General features: G+C 35.6%; 1 protein-coding gene across 1 annotated transcript in view; it reads left to right on the forward strand.

Annotated features, from left to right (window-relative positions):
* The window catches only part of LAMA2 (laminin subunit alpha 2), a 575,531-nt gene that overhangs the window by 273,531 nt on the left and 282,947 nt on the right, over positions 1-19,053 (forward strand). Inside the window, exons 11-12 of the mRNA XM_087444077.1 lie at positions 864-1,004; positions 3,413-3,586. Of these exons, the coding sequence (XP_087300203.1) occupies positions 864-1,004; positions 3,413-3,586 (315 nt within the window). The remainder of the gene's footprint in view (positions 1-863; positions 1,005-3,412; positions 3,587-19,053) is intronic.

Below are 19,053 nucleotides of genomic sequence, written 5' to 3' on the forward strand. Positions count from 1 at the left end.
ATTTCCTGGAAAGCAGGGAGCCTTCGTTTAGAAGTTATTAGTCAAGATTAACCATTCTTTAAATTGAGAGATTACACTCTTCCCAGTTTTTCATCATATAGTCAGCTTTCCCTGACCTGAGTCCACATTATAGGCCCACCTAAAAACAAATAATTTTTCAGTATATTGGGACTAGGATTAATGAAACCAATTTGGACAGTAGTCGCTGAACAAGAATTATGTTTTCCCGTAATATCACTATATTACTAACTGGTTATACCAATGTGTTAAAGGAAACTGTGAAAATTAACCAGAGAAAACTCTTCCTTTTCTACTAAGTCTCATCAGGGAAATACTATGGCTGTTTGCCCCAGTTTCTCTACCTGTCCAGTTCTTATGCTTGCCTCAAATGTGTGTATTTTTAATCTGTAATGTGAAAAGTATTTTACCATCTGTGTAATATCAATGTTCTATTATACCTCCACGTACTAGTTTAATGTCTTTAATTTTATCATATATCATGTGTTCTAAGAGGAAATAGTTCAACAGCAGAGAACAGTGAACCAAACTGACCCCTTTTTAGTCTACCTTATTGCTGTATCTATCATTTACATTTACTCTACGCTCTTGACATACATGAAGATCAAAATTGTAACTTTTAGTACAGTGGTCTAGTGTCCAATATTCTTTCCCATCAATGTGGTTAGAAAGAATATAGCTTAATGAGGAGCTTTTGAGTAGATTTTTAAAAATATCATTCTGCTTTAAATATGTTTGAGAGGTGAAATGAGGAATATACAGTTAATATTTTCCTTAAACAGAAATAGAGACAATTCCAACTTTTGAAGGGCACCTCTGTTGCTAACGCACCTCTCTATTTACAGGAGAACGTTGAAAGCGGAGACTGCAGTCGCTGCAAATCCGGCTTCTTCAATTTGCAAGAGGATAATCATAAAGGTTGTGATGAGTGTTTCTGCTCAGGGGTTTCAAACCGATGTCAGAGCTCCTACTGGACCTACGGCAATGTAAGCGACAGCCTTTTAATTCTGCATGCCGCTCCACGGGCCTGCTTGCCATTGTTGTTATTCTTTTGTAAGAAATAAAAAAATTTTTTTTTCTTGTAATGAGCTTCTACTTCAAGTTATCACAAAGAAATTATGGAATTTTCTTTCAAATGCTATTTGTGTATCTTTGATCCAAGCGTGTAAGGTTTTATTTGTAACAAGGTGTACACTGGAACCTCTTGGAATAAGTAAAACACTAGCCTTTTAAATGTCCCTGAGTGAAGCAGTAATGGAATTAATGTTGTTTTAGCCACAAGAGGCAGATAATTTAACAGAGAAAGCATCAGATTGTAATATGAAGAATTATGTATTCCATTCACCAATATTTTTGGTATGCAAATTAAGAAAAATTCCTTTATTATCTGTATATATAATACATATTACCCTCCAGCCTTTGGTTACTAATTGATGTTGAATGAGCCCTTTCATTGTTAAAAGGGGACACTAAATTTGAACAATATCTTCATACTTCACTGATTTGAAAAATCTCAAATTATTACCTTTAGTAGTTATTGGGATTTTCTTCCTCTAACATGAACGTGTTAATCTTCCTACCTCCACTGCCCCTACACTCCCAATGCCTTTTCAACTTTGCTCAGACAGTGGTTTGTCTCCTTATAGAAGACGTCTAAGAGGAAAATGGGACCTTCAGAGAATTTCAAATAGCCTGTGTAGCAGCACTTAAGAATGCAGAGTGGCAGGAAACAGGCTGGAGAAAGAGAAGCCTAGAGGGGGCGTGAGAAACTCTACCATATAGGGTTGAGTATGCTAAAATGTTGGATTCTTATACTTAAAGAGTCATTGAAGGAGAGCCATTTTAGCAGGAGACTGATGTAATCAGACTTGTGATTAAAAGATCTTTATTTCAATAAACTGTCTTCCCAGCACTCCTTCCTTTTAACTTTAATCATCTAACTAATCCTTAAAACAACTATCAAATATTTTTCTATGCTTGTATGGCTTTTAAGTCAAGCCAGAAATATTATGAGTAATTTCTAACTGTACTGTCCTGAGTAAATGTGAGTCAATACATACTTTATCAAATGTATTCCTTTCAGAGATTGCATAGACCCAGAGCAAATGGACATCTAGTCTAACGTCCTCTTGTTTGTAGAGTCTCACTCCACCCTCTAGACTGCTCCATTAATATATCAAAGTTTCATGATTAGTAGAGAGCAGAGGTAGCACTCAACCTTGGTCTTCAAAAAATAGGTCCACTGATATTTGCATTTCAGAAAGTCTTCTGGAAAGAACTTCTTCTGAATCTCACTGGGCTGTCTTAGAATGCCCGAAGGATGATGTTGGAAAGGGAAGGAAAGGAAGTAAAACATATCTTATTGTCTAGCTAGCCAATAAGTTTATACCTAGCCTTTCTCTTTTGACCAGGGAAGTCTCAGCAATTCCACAGCTTTGGGAGATGCAGAATTAAATGATCTCTACATGAAGAAATTTTTAAAAATATTTCATCCACATATTATTACCATTATCATTCTGTTCCCCATCTCCCACAACACCAAACAGCTCACATACATCCAGTGGGTCCCTGGTAGCTGCAGACCTAGTATCCAATGTTTTATCCTGACTAGGTAGGACAGTTTAAACTAGAATTGTAGCTGTATGCCCGCCCCTAGCTGGAGTATAAAGATGGAAAAGCAAATTATCATACATTCTCTAATTTGTCCTTTAAGCTTCCTTTCTTTTCTGGGCCAAGAATCTAGGCTATGAGTCCCTACAGCACTTCTGACCTCATGGGAAGGAGTAGGTACAGTATTGTGAGCTATGGTCACAGCAACAGACTTGTAGATTCAAATGTTCTTAAGCCTCAGAGTTGAAATTTAAATAAATGGGAAAGGAAGAAATACTGAATGAAAATCCACCTTTCAGGCACTTGCATATCTCATTTCTTTTCTTCCTCTGCTTTACAAATACATATGTAACATCCTTTGAAATAATTTTTTCCATGAACAACAGGAAATTACTAGTGGAGTGAAAAATATGAAATCCAAAGTCCAACCATTTGATAATTTATGTAACATTATAAATGATGTATAATTTTGAATGAATTTATATTTTTAAGAAAGAGATATTTGGAGTCCATAGTTTTTTTTTTAAAGTACTGGATCAATGAAAACATTATTATATATTACCATCCAAACTCCTAGAAACATCAAGAAAAAAAACCAATAATGGGCACCTGTAATGAGTACGTATGATAAATTTAATGATATTCACAACTCTCATATTTTTCTAAACTGTTATCATTTTTTTTTTTTAATTTCCAAAAAAGGGCCACTACAGGAATCTGAAAGACAAAAGAAATCGATGGATGTGTTTTTCCTAAGTAATGATGATTGCGTGTTTTCTTTAAGATACAAGACATGAATGGCTGGTATCTGAGTGACATCTCCGGCCGCCTTCGAGTGGCTCCCCAGCAGGACGACTCAGATCCACCTCAGCAGATCAGCATCAGTAGCTTCGAGGCCCGACGAACTCTGCCCCAGAGCTACTACTGGAGCGCACCAGCTCCCTACCTGGGAAACAAAGTAAGTCCATGTGGTGTTTGCTTCTTGCTACTTTGTTTTAACTGATCAATTAAGAGAATGCATTTTATTTAGCATTTCTTTAAAGAAAGACAAGATCAAATATATACTGGATTAGCTCGCCAGAACTCACCGAATCAGATGGAGTTGGATATTTCTCCCATGTCCCATGGCCACACAACCCTTAGTACACAACTTTACGTAGTGGTGTTCTATGTAAACTTTTTGAATGAACGAATAAATTAATGAAGACTCTAGGATATTTTTGCAAACCAAATTGTAGATATTGCAAGAAACTCTGTTGTGTTTTCTTGACATAAGTGTTTTTCTAGAGCTGTCTATGATGAGACACTTCCTGAAGCTGTCTTCATCCATTTCTATTTCATTTCAACACTGATATTCAGGAGAGCTGCTTTGTCTACCGTGTATGAATGTTAACTGGAAACGAAATTTATTATGTAACTAACTTAACGCTTGCCACGAGGCTTATGTAAACAACATGTTTCCTGGAGCTCAGAAAGAGAGCCACCCTAAAAGAAGTGCCAGATTGAAAGCACATGTTTGTTTTCAAGTCCACTCACACGCATATAAAAACATACACAGATAAACAAATGTAGCAGTCTCAGAAATGCAGGCGCGTCATTTTCCTGTTGTGGATTAACTCTATCTAGGTGGGCGCCCTGGCTTTTTCATTTTATTTTATTTTATTTTGCCTAATAGCTTGTGGAAACAGACTTTGTTATAGTGATTCTAAATCTAAAAAACTTCTAAATCTGAAAAAAACTTGCTTGTTCTGTGCAAGTTAATACCTTGTCAGCTGCTAAGTTATCTAATCACACGAGCAACTGAGACAGTCACAGAAGAGTTCTTTAGCAAATTGATGCTATTTAAGCCTAGTTTCCCCCTATAAGAATACAGTGTTACTTTTGAAGAAATCTTCATTGATTAAACAAATAAAAATATTTTTATAGTTAGTGGTTCCCTTGCCTGGCATGTGAGGATTGAGATAGAAAAACTTAGTAAGCCACATGCTACTCGGTGAATGAAAACTGGTGGTTTTGGCTGATTGAAAAATTTGGAGTCATGGCAAGTTTCTGGTTTTAAACAGGCTTCTAAATGCTATTATGAAAAATGGGCAAATGAATAAAACACATTTTCAATGAATATGTATTTTAAAAGAGACAGTGTATGTTGCATAAAATTATACAGCGGTAATAAAAATCTAATTAAACTTTTATTTGCAAGGCCCATTGCAACAAGAAGTCATTCTATCCTATTCTATTTAGGAACCTCCTGAATTCCCAAAAAGAACAAAATAGCACATAAGACTTGAATATCTATAGCTTAAAATTGCCAAAAAAACCCATACATGAATAAACTGTCATTTTTTTTTTCCTTTTTTTTACTGCCCTGAGGAGTTCAGAGAAGAGCATTGAGTCAAAATTGGACGAGTTTCAGAGGTCTTATTTTTCTTACGATGGTGAAATTTATTTAAAGGTAGCTTATAGTAGAATATTCTTTACCATATTTTCCATCATTTCTTCTTTGGTCATATGCTTTTTCTTTCTGTTGGCTGCAAATCAAACTGACAGAAGGAAATCAAGCAAATGGGATATTAAATAGCATCAGAGCAAAGAACTTGGACATCCTGTTCATAGTCGTGGGTTCCTGAAGATAACTTCCCTTCTCCTGGCTGAGCTGTTTCTTACAACCACCCACAATGAAGCACTGCATAGTCCCCCACAGATCATTTTCGCATTAAAAAGCTGTGCTTGCCCATGCTTCAGTTCCCATTCAGTGAACAAAATAATGGTAACAGGGTGTGCAAATTGTTTGAATACGGAAGACATCTTTTAATGTAATGTGGAACCCCTCGGTGGTTTCCTGTCAGATATCTCAGTATGAATGAAACAATTTGCCTTAATAACTGAACTATATAAATTTTTGATACTACAATAATACTGCAAACTCTCACGAATTACCACAGTACATCTTAACTGTCATGTCACATCACATAAATTATAGTCATGATGACATGCTTAGCTTGGTTGATTTAATATCTTCCTAAGGAAATGGAAAATTGTAGGGCTTGTTTGTAAATTCAATAAAACAACTTTTCTAAATAGTCGAGGCTAATTCTTTACCAGTAATTGCTGTTCGAGTGAGAGCCATTGCCAGAATCTGACAGAAATAGTATATTAAGAAACTGGTGCGTCTGCTTAGATACTGAGTTTCATTTACATCCATGACCAGGAGGCTGTGGGTACATAATCCCTCCTCTGCTTTTTCAGTGTTAATTCTTAAGTCGAACAAATATTTATGAGATACTATTAGCTTTTCCTAAATATTTATATAACCAATTTTCAAACATTTTCCAAGTCACTTGGTTATAGGGCTACTTATAACAGAAGGGAGATGTGCTGTGCATATTTGATGATAATGAAGATGCCACAACCCATTCTTTCTTTTTTTTAGGAACCTAACCCCAAACAATAAAATTGCTCCTGTGTGGGTTACACTTTGCTAACAGAAAGGTCCGCCTGATCCTAGTAAAACTCCAGAACACTAGCCAATTTAGCAAAGGACTACTTTTTATCCAAAGAAACATTTTTATTGCAGCTCCTCTTTGGAGTAATGAGGAATACATAAATGAATATAAGTGTGCATGTGGACAGTAGGTGAGGCCTAGAAAAACTTAGCACATTTTTATACTGTCCATTTAAAAAATTTCCACCATCTCAACTAGGAGTTAATTCCTCAATAGCAATCTTGAAAATGTTTATTCTCATTTGTGAGTGAATATTTAGCGCAATTAACACAATCGAACGTTAATTTTCCTCCCTCATTCTAGATAGTCTGAGAGAATCAACTCAGGCTCCCACAGGGCTGTGCTAGGCAGCACTTCATTTTCAAAATGCTTGACAAATGTTAATGTTCGGTTTGGGGACATTTGTTTAAGCCTGGATCTAGGCAGGAATGGAAGGAGCTGGGGGACAAAGAGTCCTGCTGATTTGCTGCTGGCTACAACTATTCAGAAACACTTTGGGTGTTTCAGCGTTGGAATAATTTACTGCTTTAGTAAACCAAGTGCTATTGGAAAGTTAAAATAGTCATTTACTTAAGGTTACCCTAGTGGTCTGAAATAGTCAGTGCAGCTTCCAAAAACAATTCTCTTCAAGTCTGTGAAGTTCCCTGAGAATCTGGCTGGGCCTGTCTGCTGTTCCTGCCTTACCATTAAGATTTGAACTTCTGTCTGAGCACTATTAAATTAATCTTATGTGATTTTCTCTTTACAAAACAGTGCTTATTTTCTACATTATGCTGCCGTTTTCTGTTTCTAGCTTAGAGAATCTTTTAAATTGTTTGTTTCATATAGTTGCCAAGAATACCTATTGCCTAGTTTAAGATGCATATTATGAGTCTGCCAAAAAAATAGCATCTGGCTTCTAAAAGTAATCTCTGGTACTTCTTTGTGCTTGCTTGACTTTCAGTTCTGCCTCTCAGATCCCAAGTTAAAGCTGTGGATTTGAAGGAGATTGATGTTCGAGATTTACAGGACAGGGTAGTTACTTTTACATATAAGGAACTTAACAAATACTTTATGATTAATGCTATACACTTAACAATAACAAAAAAATAGTTTTGATTAAGTTGCTCAGAAATGACTTTTGAGTTGGGATTTAATGAGAGTTGAAAATGATTTCAATCTTGGTTAAAAAAAAAGTAAAAACTCACCGACAAACGTGATCTATTCTCCTTTTAGCAGCATAATTTGTATTTATGACTTCTTTGCTCCACGTGCCTCAAAATTATTCAAACGTAAAAGTCGAACTCTCTCCCCTAACTTCCTCCAATTTGAGTCTTCGAATAAATGGAATAATTAAGAAGGTATTATGTATGTGGAGAATGGCACTGCCATAAAAGTAAACAGGATAAATCAACTGTGATTGAATTTTTATTCCATAAATCAGATCCCATCAAGAATGATTTGGTAATGGAGTAGTACCAAAAAAAGATTTGTTGCCTAGAATAAACCAAATGAATTATTAGGGGTAAATGAGGAAATGTATTTATTAAAAAGCCAAAAAAGCCAAGAACTAATTTCTTGCCCATAGTTATGGTAATGTCTACTAGGCAGAGTTAGCCCACCTACAGGAACTCCAAGTCAAACATAAAAATCTCTTAATCTTATCTATCCATCCTTGTGATGATATTATCTTGATATTTTTCCTAATTAAATTTATGAAACACTAATTCTGATATTATAAATGATTAAAGACTGTTTTAATATTCATGTGAATTTTTCTGTTTATCATGCCTCATAATGAAGTACAATGAAGTACAATATCGGTTTTTACAATTGAGCAACTGAACAAGTACTAAATAGGGGAACGTTCAGTTTAACAACGATTTTGTGGGAAAAATTAAGGAGTTTACTTAACAGTGATTTCAGTGAGTTCCCTTTGCGATATGATTGCCAACAAAACTAACGTAATCTAGGGCTACATTGATAGGAGTTTACTGGTCACATCGAGTAAGGTGATGGTTATACAGATTCTGCACAAAGCACATCAACTGAAGTATTCTCCTTACTCGTGAATTTCTGTTTTCATCTATGTTAAGATATGTGACCGAGGTATTCAGCTAATAAATCAAGATATCCCAACCAGTATGAGATAGAGCCAAGACTGGAATCCAAATGTGTCTAGCCCTTTCCAATTAATCATTTTCCATTCAATTACGTTTACTAGTTCTTGTAAGGCATTTAGCTTTGGGGTAGAGATACTTGAGCAGCTTATCCAAAAGAAAGTATAAGAAAGGAAACAATAAAGATATAAATTTATATAAGTGCAAATTTATGAAATAGAAAACAAATATCGATAGAGAGGACACAAACCCCAATACTTGTTTTTAAAAGGATTAGAAAGCTCTTGCACTTAATAGAGATTAATAGAGAAAAAAGTGAGTAAAGTTCCACAGAAACAATTTTAGAAGTGTAAATATGGGCATAACTAAAATGACTTCAGAAAATAAAAAAAATAAGAAAAATCATGAAAACTTTATACACAGTAAATTTACTTATTTATAAAAACAAGTAAATTTCTAGAATAATGAAAATTAATAAAAATGACTCAAGGGAAAAAAACCTGAAAAGTTATATGAACATTAAAGCAATTTATTCAGTAGTCAAAAAAAATCTTCCCATAAAGATAACAGCAGGTCTATTTTATTTACAGGTAAGTTCAATCAATATTCAAACCTAAAAAAAAATTCAATTGTACACAAGCTTTCTAGAGAAAGAATAATGGGGACTATTCCTAAAATAATTTTATGTGGCTTGATAAGCTTGATATCAAACCTTGACAAGAGGGGTATGAAAAAGGAAATCCTATCCAAACTCCCCCATGAAAATAGATGCAAATATCCTTAAAAAAGCATGAACAATCTGAATCCATACTGTACAAAAATGGTAAAACTAAATTGGCCAAATTGCTTTTATTATAGTAGTTCATAGTTGATTTAATATCAGAAAATCAGTTTAAGTGATTGGCCATATTGGCTGACTAAAGGAGAAAGAAAAAAATAATCATCTTAATAAATGCAGAAAAAGAAATAGGTAAAATTAAATAATGATTCATGATGTTTTAAAAATTTGCAAACTGGAATTGGAAAGGCGTTTCTTTATGATGAAGAGTATCTACACAAAAACGAGTAGCAAATATCTTATTTAATATAAAATGTGAACGAATTCTTTAAGATCACAAACACGAAACAATTTTCACTATGAACACTTTTACTTAACCTTGTACTAGAAGATCTGAACAGTGTGGTAAGATAAGAAATAAAAGATATAGAGATGGGGAAAGAAGAAATAAAACTGTCATTTGTTGATGATATGATTATCTGCTTTGTGAGCTTAAAAGATAAATTACTAATAGGTGAATCAAGAAGGGAACTGTATACAAAATTAATATATAAAAGTCAATTGTATTTCTTGACATCAGCAAAAATCAGTTTTAAAAAAACACTTTAAAAAGAAGCCTTTTATAATAACAATGAATATTAAAGTACCAAGGATTAAATCGATATGGAAAAGTAAAGGGCCGAGAATGATCAATGGAAATCCTAAAGGAAAGCTGGAGATGGGGTTTTAATCAAAACTTTTCTCATATAAAGACTTAGCACTTATTTTAAAAAGATGTCATGATTAAGACAAAGTGCCATTGGTGTGATAAGAGATTAAAAAAATCAATGAAACTGAAAAAGTAGCCCAGAAATATTCCATGCATATATATGGATAATTGATTTTTAACATTGATTTTTATCAATGACCATGGGATAGCCATGGTCACAGAAGCTGTGACCATGAGAGCTGGTGATAGTTCATTTTCCCACCACCTGAAGTGGACCATCTTAACGACGGAGAGGACATCAGGTAAAGTACTCAGAGAGTGTTGTCTTAGTAGAGGGGTGAAATTAGCCCCAGACCACTGGCTGCTCTCGAGGCATCCTAACAAATCTTAAAAGCAAGCCTTAAAAGAAACCAATTTATTCCAGGTAAATTAACTGCTTGTCAGAACAAAATCCAATACTACTTAATTAAGTACAACAAAATCAGGCATGCAACCATGTAAAATTCATCATGTCTGGCATCAAATCAAAAATTACCAGGCATGTAAACAAGCAGGGGCATATGAACCACAACCAGGAGGAAAATCAATTAATGGAAAGAGACCCAAAAATGACAGGAAAATCATGCCAAGGTACATCATAATCAAATTATTCAAAAAAAAAAAAAAAAAAGCAGTGATAAAGAGAAAATCCTAAGATCAGCCAGAGAGAAAAAGACACAACATGTACAGAAGAACCAAGACAAGAAAAATGGAGGATTCTTGTCAGACACAATACAAGCCAGAACACAATACAGAGATATTTTAAAGTATCGGGGGAAAAGAGACACCACCACGAAAAAACAAACTAAAATTATCAGTCTAGAATTCTTTACCAGGCCAAAATATCTTTGAAAAATAAAGGCAAACAAAGAGTTTTTCAGAGAAATAAAGGCTGAGATACTTTTTCACCAACACATCTACAGTAGAAGAAGTGTAGAAAGTTCTTCCATAAAAGGAATATGATAGCAGATGGAAATTTGTCCCTATAAAAATAAATTGAGTATCAAAAAAGGTAAATAATAAAGCTTTCTCCACTGGTTGCAACCTAACACAGGACCTCAGGCTAGTCATCTCTAGCCCTAGGGCTTAACACAATAGTTGTTGAATGAATAAGAAAACACACAAACTGGAAATAGAATTTCAGGTACTCTTTGCATAAAATGTTCTTTGAAATTATAAAAAGGAAGAATGCCATAAAAGAGCATAAAAAAATCTTCCTTCTGCAACACACATTTCTTATCTCAAATTCAAGAAGGAAAAACCAGTATCAATTTGAGAGTTTCAATCAAATCTTAGTGTAAAACTTTTACATTTTTTCTATATCCTTTCCAATAACACTTACACTCATGTTCCACGTGCAGCTCAGTGGAGAACCATAGGGAACCAATGGATCCTTGGTTCTGATGCACTAGCCCAATCCTTGTGGGACAAACCCTAATATTCTTGCCTCTGCCACTTGCAGTAGATCTGACCCACCAACTGTTGTTGTAGTTTAGTGGGGCAGTGTTACGCCATTTCTGAAACTTTCATGGCCAGAGTGTTCTTCATATACTGGATTTTTTGTTTGTTGTAGTTTAACTGTTAATAGTGGGAGAAGAGCGAGGTGGTAAGGAGGGCTGGGACAGAGGTGTGTATAGAGTGACGATGGTGTGAAGACACAGGGAAAAGACCGGAATCCGTAAGCCAAGGAGATAGGCCTGGAACAAATCCTTTCCTCATAGCCTTTGGAAGGGACCAATCCTGCTGACACCTTGATCGTGGACTAGCAAACTAATACATTAGTTTCCTTCCTTCTTCATTTTCGTGAGGATTAATTGAAAGTTATTATTTATGCAGAGGGACACTGTGGTCAGCTACTTTTAGTGTTTTGATCCTTATGCTTTTCACAGATCTGATTCAAATGCTGGATCTCTGCCTTGTTAGTTTTGTGATCTTGGACACATCCCATCATTTAGTTGAGTCTTACTTTCATTATCTGCAAAATGAGAGTTCCAGCACCCCCTCAGAAATGTGCAAAGCCCTCAAAAATGCTCTTAACACTCAGAAGCTGTTCAATAAATGTCAATTGCTTTGTGAGTTTCTGTGGTTGTTTGCTGCAGTAATTTATATCAGAGGTAGTCTTTATATCAATAAAAAATGTGTTAAAGAATGCTTTGTCCCCTATTTATTGCTATCTGACATAGCATCTGGTGGTGGTAAGGACAAGATATCCTTAAAAATAAAAATGGACAATCACAGAGATTTAATTTTAGCCAAGTAAGTAGATTATATGACTTAAACAGCAGCTTTGCAGCAACATGAAAAAATTAAATCAGTTAGCTAGCTTTTTGAGAGACCTGCAGAGTGTTTTGCACTGTATCTTGAAGACTCCAAAATAGAGCTAACAAACATCACTTCATATCTTTCCAAGCAAATAATGTGATAAGTATCTTACTATTCCTGCTTCACTGAAGACTTCGTGTTTAAAAGGATGTGAGATTTCTGCCCATCAGTAACTGATTAGAGAAGTAAATTTTATAGGCATAATAAACATTATACCCTGCAGCTATAATGTAGCAAGTTAAAATGAGCTTATTAAGGTAGACCCCCAAATCAGTATGACCGGTGTCCTTATAAAAGGGAGAATTTGGAGGCAGACACTCATACAGGGAGAACGCCATATGAATGTGAAGACAGCCATCTACAAGCCAAAGAGAGAGACGTAAAACAGATCCTTTCCTCACAGTCCTCAGAAGGAACCAACCCTTCCAACACCTTGATTTCAGCCTTGTAGCCTCTAGAGCTGTAAAACAATGAATTTCTGTTGTCGAAGATACTCAGTTTGTGGTACTTGTTATGGCAACCCTAGCAAACTAATACAAATAATAAAATGTCAACTTTTTTTGAAATCCCATACTTTTCATTTTTGTTATAACTTATAGCAAACAAAAAGCTAATCTCTCCAATATCTAAAGCCGTTCTAGAAATTGATAAGAGAAAGACCAACAGTCCCACACTCCAATGGGCAACAGATATGAATGAACAATTCATAGAAAAGGAAATACAAATGGCTCTTAAATACATGAAACTGTGTTCAGTCTGACTCATAATACGGTAACTACACTGAGAAATCATTTGCCATCTATCTTAGGAAAGACAACAAAATGGAGAGCACACTATTACTGAGACTTGAAAGAGACAAAGATTCTTATATATTGGTAGTGGGGATATACATTGACGCAATCCAAGAAAACCAATTTAGAAATCTTCACCAAAGTTACAAATGCATATATGCTCACGTATTTCTCTTCTGGGAATTTATCCTAGAGGTATATATAAACATGCAAAATGCAAAGTTATTCATTCATAAATGTTTGTGATAGCCAGAAAAATGTCTATCATTGAGAGACTGATTAAATGAGTCTGGTAAATACTTGCAAACACTATAAAACTATGAATAAGTAAGGAAAGAAGTTCTTTGTGTATTAATATAGAATAATCCAAGGTATATGGCTAAGTAATTAAACCTAGGAGCAGAATGGTGTGTATATGACTATCATTTGTGTAAAAAATAGTGGAGAAAAAAGAATATATGTTTGTAATTATAAGGTTACTTAGCTATTTAGAGTCACAGCTAGCATTTGAATTGAGGTGAATTTGCCTTGGAGTCTATCTACTGCCCCACTCAAGAACAGAATATTGTTAAAGTTGTAAAATAAGATATTTTAACTAGAACAACCTTTATTTTTTATTTTAATCTATTATAAAGTATTAGTTGTCCATTCTAGACTTTGTTGTAAAAATTATTGCTTTGATGCGATCACTTCGTATTAAGCGCCCTGATCCTGTGAACTAATCATTGGTTGGCATGCTTAATTAATCACAAGGATTTGAGTAGCACTCTTATTTTTCCAGAAATTTTCTGGAAATGGTTTCAAGAAATTCTGTTATTGTCAGCAGGGCCTGTTGGGGTAGCATAAAGCTTACACTTCTATTCTTAAGGTCTTCTCATCACTTCCAAGATCTGTAGTTGAGTCAAAGCAGGCACTCTTTCTCCTAACTTGTTCCAAAGCTCTCCCTCTATTACCTGGGGCTGAGATTCCATATAGTTAAAATCCAACATTTGCTATGCGGAAGAAGGAGCTATGTGATAAGACCTCAATCTGAAATGATGAATTATTAAACAGATAGTTTGTTGGATGATTGAAAATTACCTGCAAAAGAGTGCTTATCTCCTTGAGGCACATCGAAAGCTAACGGAATTGAGCCAATTAGACTGACTGTCTCTTCAATGAGTTGTGACCTCTTGGTGGTAATAGCTTATTATGATGATAAATGAACCCCTCTCTCCAACTGAAGCCTGAGTACACACTCGAGCAGTTTCCTTGAATCATGAGGCCGTTACCTTTCAACTTCAGATCGACAGCACGGACAGTCACGGGAGCAGAGAGCATGCATGACTAGACACAGATGATTGTTTTACTCAGATGAATATATTTCCAGCCATTGCCAAAGAAACAAGACCTCCTGATGCATGTGTGTCCACACCCGAAATATTTACCATGTGACGTTTCCTTTATTAGGAAGAACTCCTTTCTGGCTACATCATTCTGAGACAACTAGGTTTTGTTTTTTGGGTTTTTTCTTTTAGTTTTTATGTATTATTTCCAATGTTTGCATTTCTTATTCTTGTTGATTTCCTGATTGAGTAAAATTTCAGAATAAAAATATTTTCTCACATTGAAGATGTTTGTAATATACAGACAAGTGTATATTTTTAATTAATTAATTTAATCCTATTAAATTCCACGGTTTATATTTGATGTGGTTTGGGGAAACCACTCACAGGCTCCTTTTTATTTGCAAGGAACTTTTGTAAAGATTGTTGGTTTAAGAATCACACAAGTGTAAATACTTTAGTTTTGGGTTTTTTATTTTAAGGAAATGTCAAAAATTCTTTAAGGAATTACTGAAGTTTGATATCAATTTCCTTATTCTGCTATAGTGATTTTGTTTTCAAAGAAAAAGGGTTATTTATTGTTTTTATAACAAAATACAATCTTCTAATTCTTCATAAGTATTAGACAGATATAAGCTGTCTACTTCCCAAGTATATTCTTGAAAAAAACCTATTGACAAGCAAAACTAAGTTTATGAAGTTACTGCAGTAAGGGGAACACCAACTGCCTTGACAGTCTTCATAGTGTCTCAGAAGGTAAAGATCAGGGGAGGATAGTCATGGGTTTTAGGGGAAAGGTCAGGTGATTTCAAGGCGGATCTTGCATTGTAGGCGATTGGGCAGAGTTTATAACACCATAGCCTTGGATTTATCACAAGAGTGAGGCAAGAATCTTGAAACAAGTGTTGAAGAGCATGCAGTTAGTCTATAAGTAAGCTAGTTTAGGTGAGTCACAGTCCAGGAACCAGATTTTGTTGGAGCTTGTTCACAGAATTGTTTAAAAGTAGTGGTTGGAAATAGTGCTTGCTCCCAGCATTGTTTAACACAGGAGCAGGAAATTGCGCTGACTTTAGTTTTTACAGACAATAGCTGTGTGATCATAGTATAGTCTTTCTTTGCCACTTTTTTCTTATGTGTAAAGGGGAGATAATTGATATCCTCTTCACATAGTTATTTTGAGGATTAAATGAATTAACACATATAAAGCACTCAAGACAATACCTCATAAATAATAAGCACTCAGTGTTGGTTATTATTATTAATTCCGACTGGGCCTAATTTGAGGTCAGACATTATTCCATTGAAATTTTAAAAAAGTTCCACACACATCACACACACATATGCACACACACAAAGAAAGAAACAAACAAAGACAGAAGAAAAGAAAAAAAAATAAAGAAATAGAGCGGGAAAGGATAGGAAGAATCCACTCACACATATTTAACTTTTAGGGAATTTTTATTTAGAAAGTAACTGTCTATCAAGACCTCTCTTTTCAGTCCAGTAGAGAGATGCTCTGGTCTTTGAGTAAATGCCTTTTCTCCAGTTTTCATCTGGGGCTGGGTTTAAAGTGATCATCAGGCTCAATGTTCTAGAAATCAGTCCTTTATAATGAAATGGAACTGGAAAGAACCCACAAGCAAAAAGCTTTGCAGGCCATTGAAGCTCCTCGAGGCCATTTCCTGCCTTAAGCTTATTTTCACTCATCGTCACAGGAGAAAAAATAAATGAGTAGGGCATTGTTCTTCTTATATCAAATAGTTTTAAATTAAGATGTGATGGTTTTGTACAAAAGTCAAAATACTTTCTTTTGCTTTTTCTTTCAAAACAAGTGTAGACATAAAATTTAAATATGTTAGTATCCAATCATAATTCTGCTTTTGATCAGAGACTCTTGAAACTTTACGCAGGAAACCAGAGAGCAGTTTAATGTCTCTCACTGTCTAGCGGACATTTGGAGGGTGGTGAGTGCAATAAGGGTTGAAACAAGAAATAATTTTCTGTTGTGCCACACACATGGACTTTGTGCCTGGTGAAAGATATTTAGGCTAAGGAACATGTGAACTGTGCTGGGAATGAACCCCATGGCAGCTCGATCCCGCAGGGCTTAGCAGGGACAAGGTTCCACTCGTGTCCCTGACTCATGTAGTACGGTATTTTACTTAAAAGAGGCAAGCCAGGTTAAGGGGTTCAGCAAAACCATTAACGCAATTCCTTTTAAAATCTAGTTATAGTTACACCGTCTCTCAAGTGTGGTGCTCAGGTTGCTCCCCCTCAGAGTCATCTGGGGTCTGTATTAAAAATGGAGATCACTGACCACTAACTTGGATTCACTCAGTCAGAATACCTGGGGGAAATGTGTGGAAAGCTACATTTTTAACAACCTCTGCAAGGGATTCTTTACCCATAAAATTTTGAGGGCCACTCTTTTGTGATTACTTTGAAAAATTACTCATGACCCATTAAGTATCTGTAGATGATCTCAAGACTTAAAATTCCCAAGGCTAAATGAGAAAAATCCCACAGCATGCCTGAGACTGAGTTCAGAGGTTGACTTTCTTACCCAATAGTTTAGCCTGTACAAGAAAGCCTACAATAACCCGTTCTTAGCCACCACAAAACACGTAAATCCGAAGCTATTTATCAGTCTCATTACAAACAGGAAAACACACACGACACACACAAATATACACATTCACATAGGCGGAAAGTGAATCTTACAAAGCAGCTGTTCTCTTTTTTAATAGGAAATCTAAAATGCACTGCCGTTAATATCGGGAATGAGGACACTTGGCAGTACCAGAATATTATATGGGAATTAGGGACACTTTCAGATTCTAGAAGAGGTTCCAGCTCTTCCTAGATACATGTTAATAGTTTTGCCATTTGAGCTCTGCTACCCACTAGTCAAGTATATACACAGGCAAGACCCTTACCTTCCTTGGGCCTCAATTCCTCATTGGTGAAGTTTGGGGGGGTTATAATTTCTTAGCAACGAAACCTGTTTTTCAAATAAAATCTAAATTATGACATGCAAAAACAAGTAAAATGATTCAAGTGGGTTACAGAGCCCACTGGCTACCGTGGAAGACAGGAATGGTGCTGATTACAATGACTGGTAGGGCAGGTTCTGGTTATAGAGGATGGCAGGGCTAGGAGCTCCATCTGCATTATATCCCCATGACCTGATCTGTGGTTTCCCCAAAAGAAACCTAAGTTTTGCAGAAACATGGTGTGAAAACCATGTGTGTGAAAGCCAGATGAATTAGAAAGTCTCCTGCAGATTTAAAATTTTATGATTCTAATGCTGAATAGAATCATATGATCAGTTGACTACTAACAATGAAATAATAGCTCTACAAAGTATAGTAAAGTGACTACCTGACACCAATTGAAAAGAAAAAAATGCTTCTCAGCTGAGCTATTGTCCATATCCAGATGCATTGATGATACATAAGCCCAGCCATAGAAAATGTGGGATGTGTCAGAGGAAAGCAACTAAAACGATTCAAGACACTGAACAGTTCATGTTCAGCCTAGTCTCTTCTTGTCTAGAGTACAGAAAAAGCCGTCTAACTCTCTATTTCCAATGTGCCCAGTCTAATGCTTTATTCACATATCCAATGGAGGAAGATCTTTACAAAACTCAAATTTGATTGCCTCATTCCCCTGTTTAAAATCCCACATTTTAAGGATACAATGAAATCTCTGAGACCATGCTGGACTTGGAGCTCAGGAAAGAACTCTATGGTCCAGCCATTAAAATGCCTGTACGTATCCCATGCCTTCTAGTACTTTCCTATCTCACAGTTTCCTTTTGTCTGAAATTCCCTTCTACCATTTTCCTGAGTGACTAACTTCCATTCACCCTTCAAAATGCAGTTCAAGTGTTGACTTCAGTAAGAAACTTTTCTGACCACCCTTCTCCCAGCACTGGCTCTACCCTGAGACCTCCTACCACCCAGGATGCAGAAATATACCTTCCCAACTGTGAGTTCCTGGATGCAGCTGAATTCTGTTGCCTTTTGTACCTCTAGGATCTGGCAAATTTCTCTTGACAGCACAGAGGCTTAATAATTCCTTGTTGGGTGATTAAATGAATGCTCCAGGTGAATAGAAATTGTTTCTATTTCCATAGAAGATGAACAAGAGGAAATATAGGTACAATTCTCCTAAATAAAAAAAGTTTGAAACCTTAGAGAAAGTACTTGGTTGGAATATCTTCAGAAGTGCCTGTCTGGATTTTCTAAATATTTTTAAAAATAATACTAGGATCATTTAAGGCCATGTCCATTCAGAGCCAGACGGATGTCCTAAATAGTCTGCCAAATTTTTTTCTAGTCCTCAAATTTTATGAGCCTGAATAGCATTGTTTGGGTAAAAGTCTTGTTCTTTATGGATTGGGAGGAAGTTAAGATGTTTTGGGTATTTACATAAAAACAAAGAATTTCAGAACTGGAAAGAACTTGAGCAGTGTTCTATTAAATGATTTTCACACTATGTTCTGTGTGGTCCTTCTGTGCTAGGGCAGGAGGTAGGGTGGAACAGATAGGGAGCTCCTTTCTCTCTTAAATCAAGGTGCTTTTATCCATCTTGATTGTTTAGAATAAACGGAATGGAATGTGGAAACTGAGACCATGGGAGACCATGTCACTTGGCCAAAGATGTATATACAGCTTCTCTAGAGACCAGGCTGACATGAGATTCATGACCTCCTGAATTTCCTGCAGATCTCTTTCCATTTTTTTCTATGCAAAACATAAAAAAGAGTAGGCTATTTACTTTATGGTCAAGGTAAGTTAAAATCATGACACTTGTTTTCAAACATCAATTTAGAGTTCATGCCATCAAATTAAAGA

This window comes from Ceratotherium simum, chromosome 19 (genome assembly GCF_057802395.1).
Source record: "Ceratotherium simum simum isolate JZ-2026a chromosome 19, ASM5780239v1, whole genome shotgun sequence".
NCBI lineage: Eukaryota > Metazoa > Chordata > Mammalia > Perissodactyla > Rhinocerotidae > Ceratotherium > Ceratotherium simum.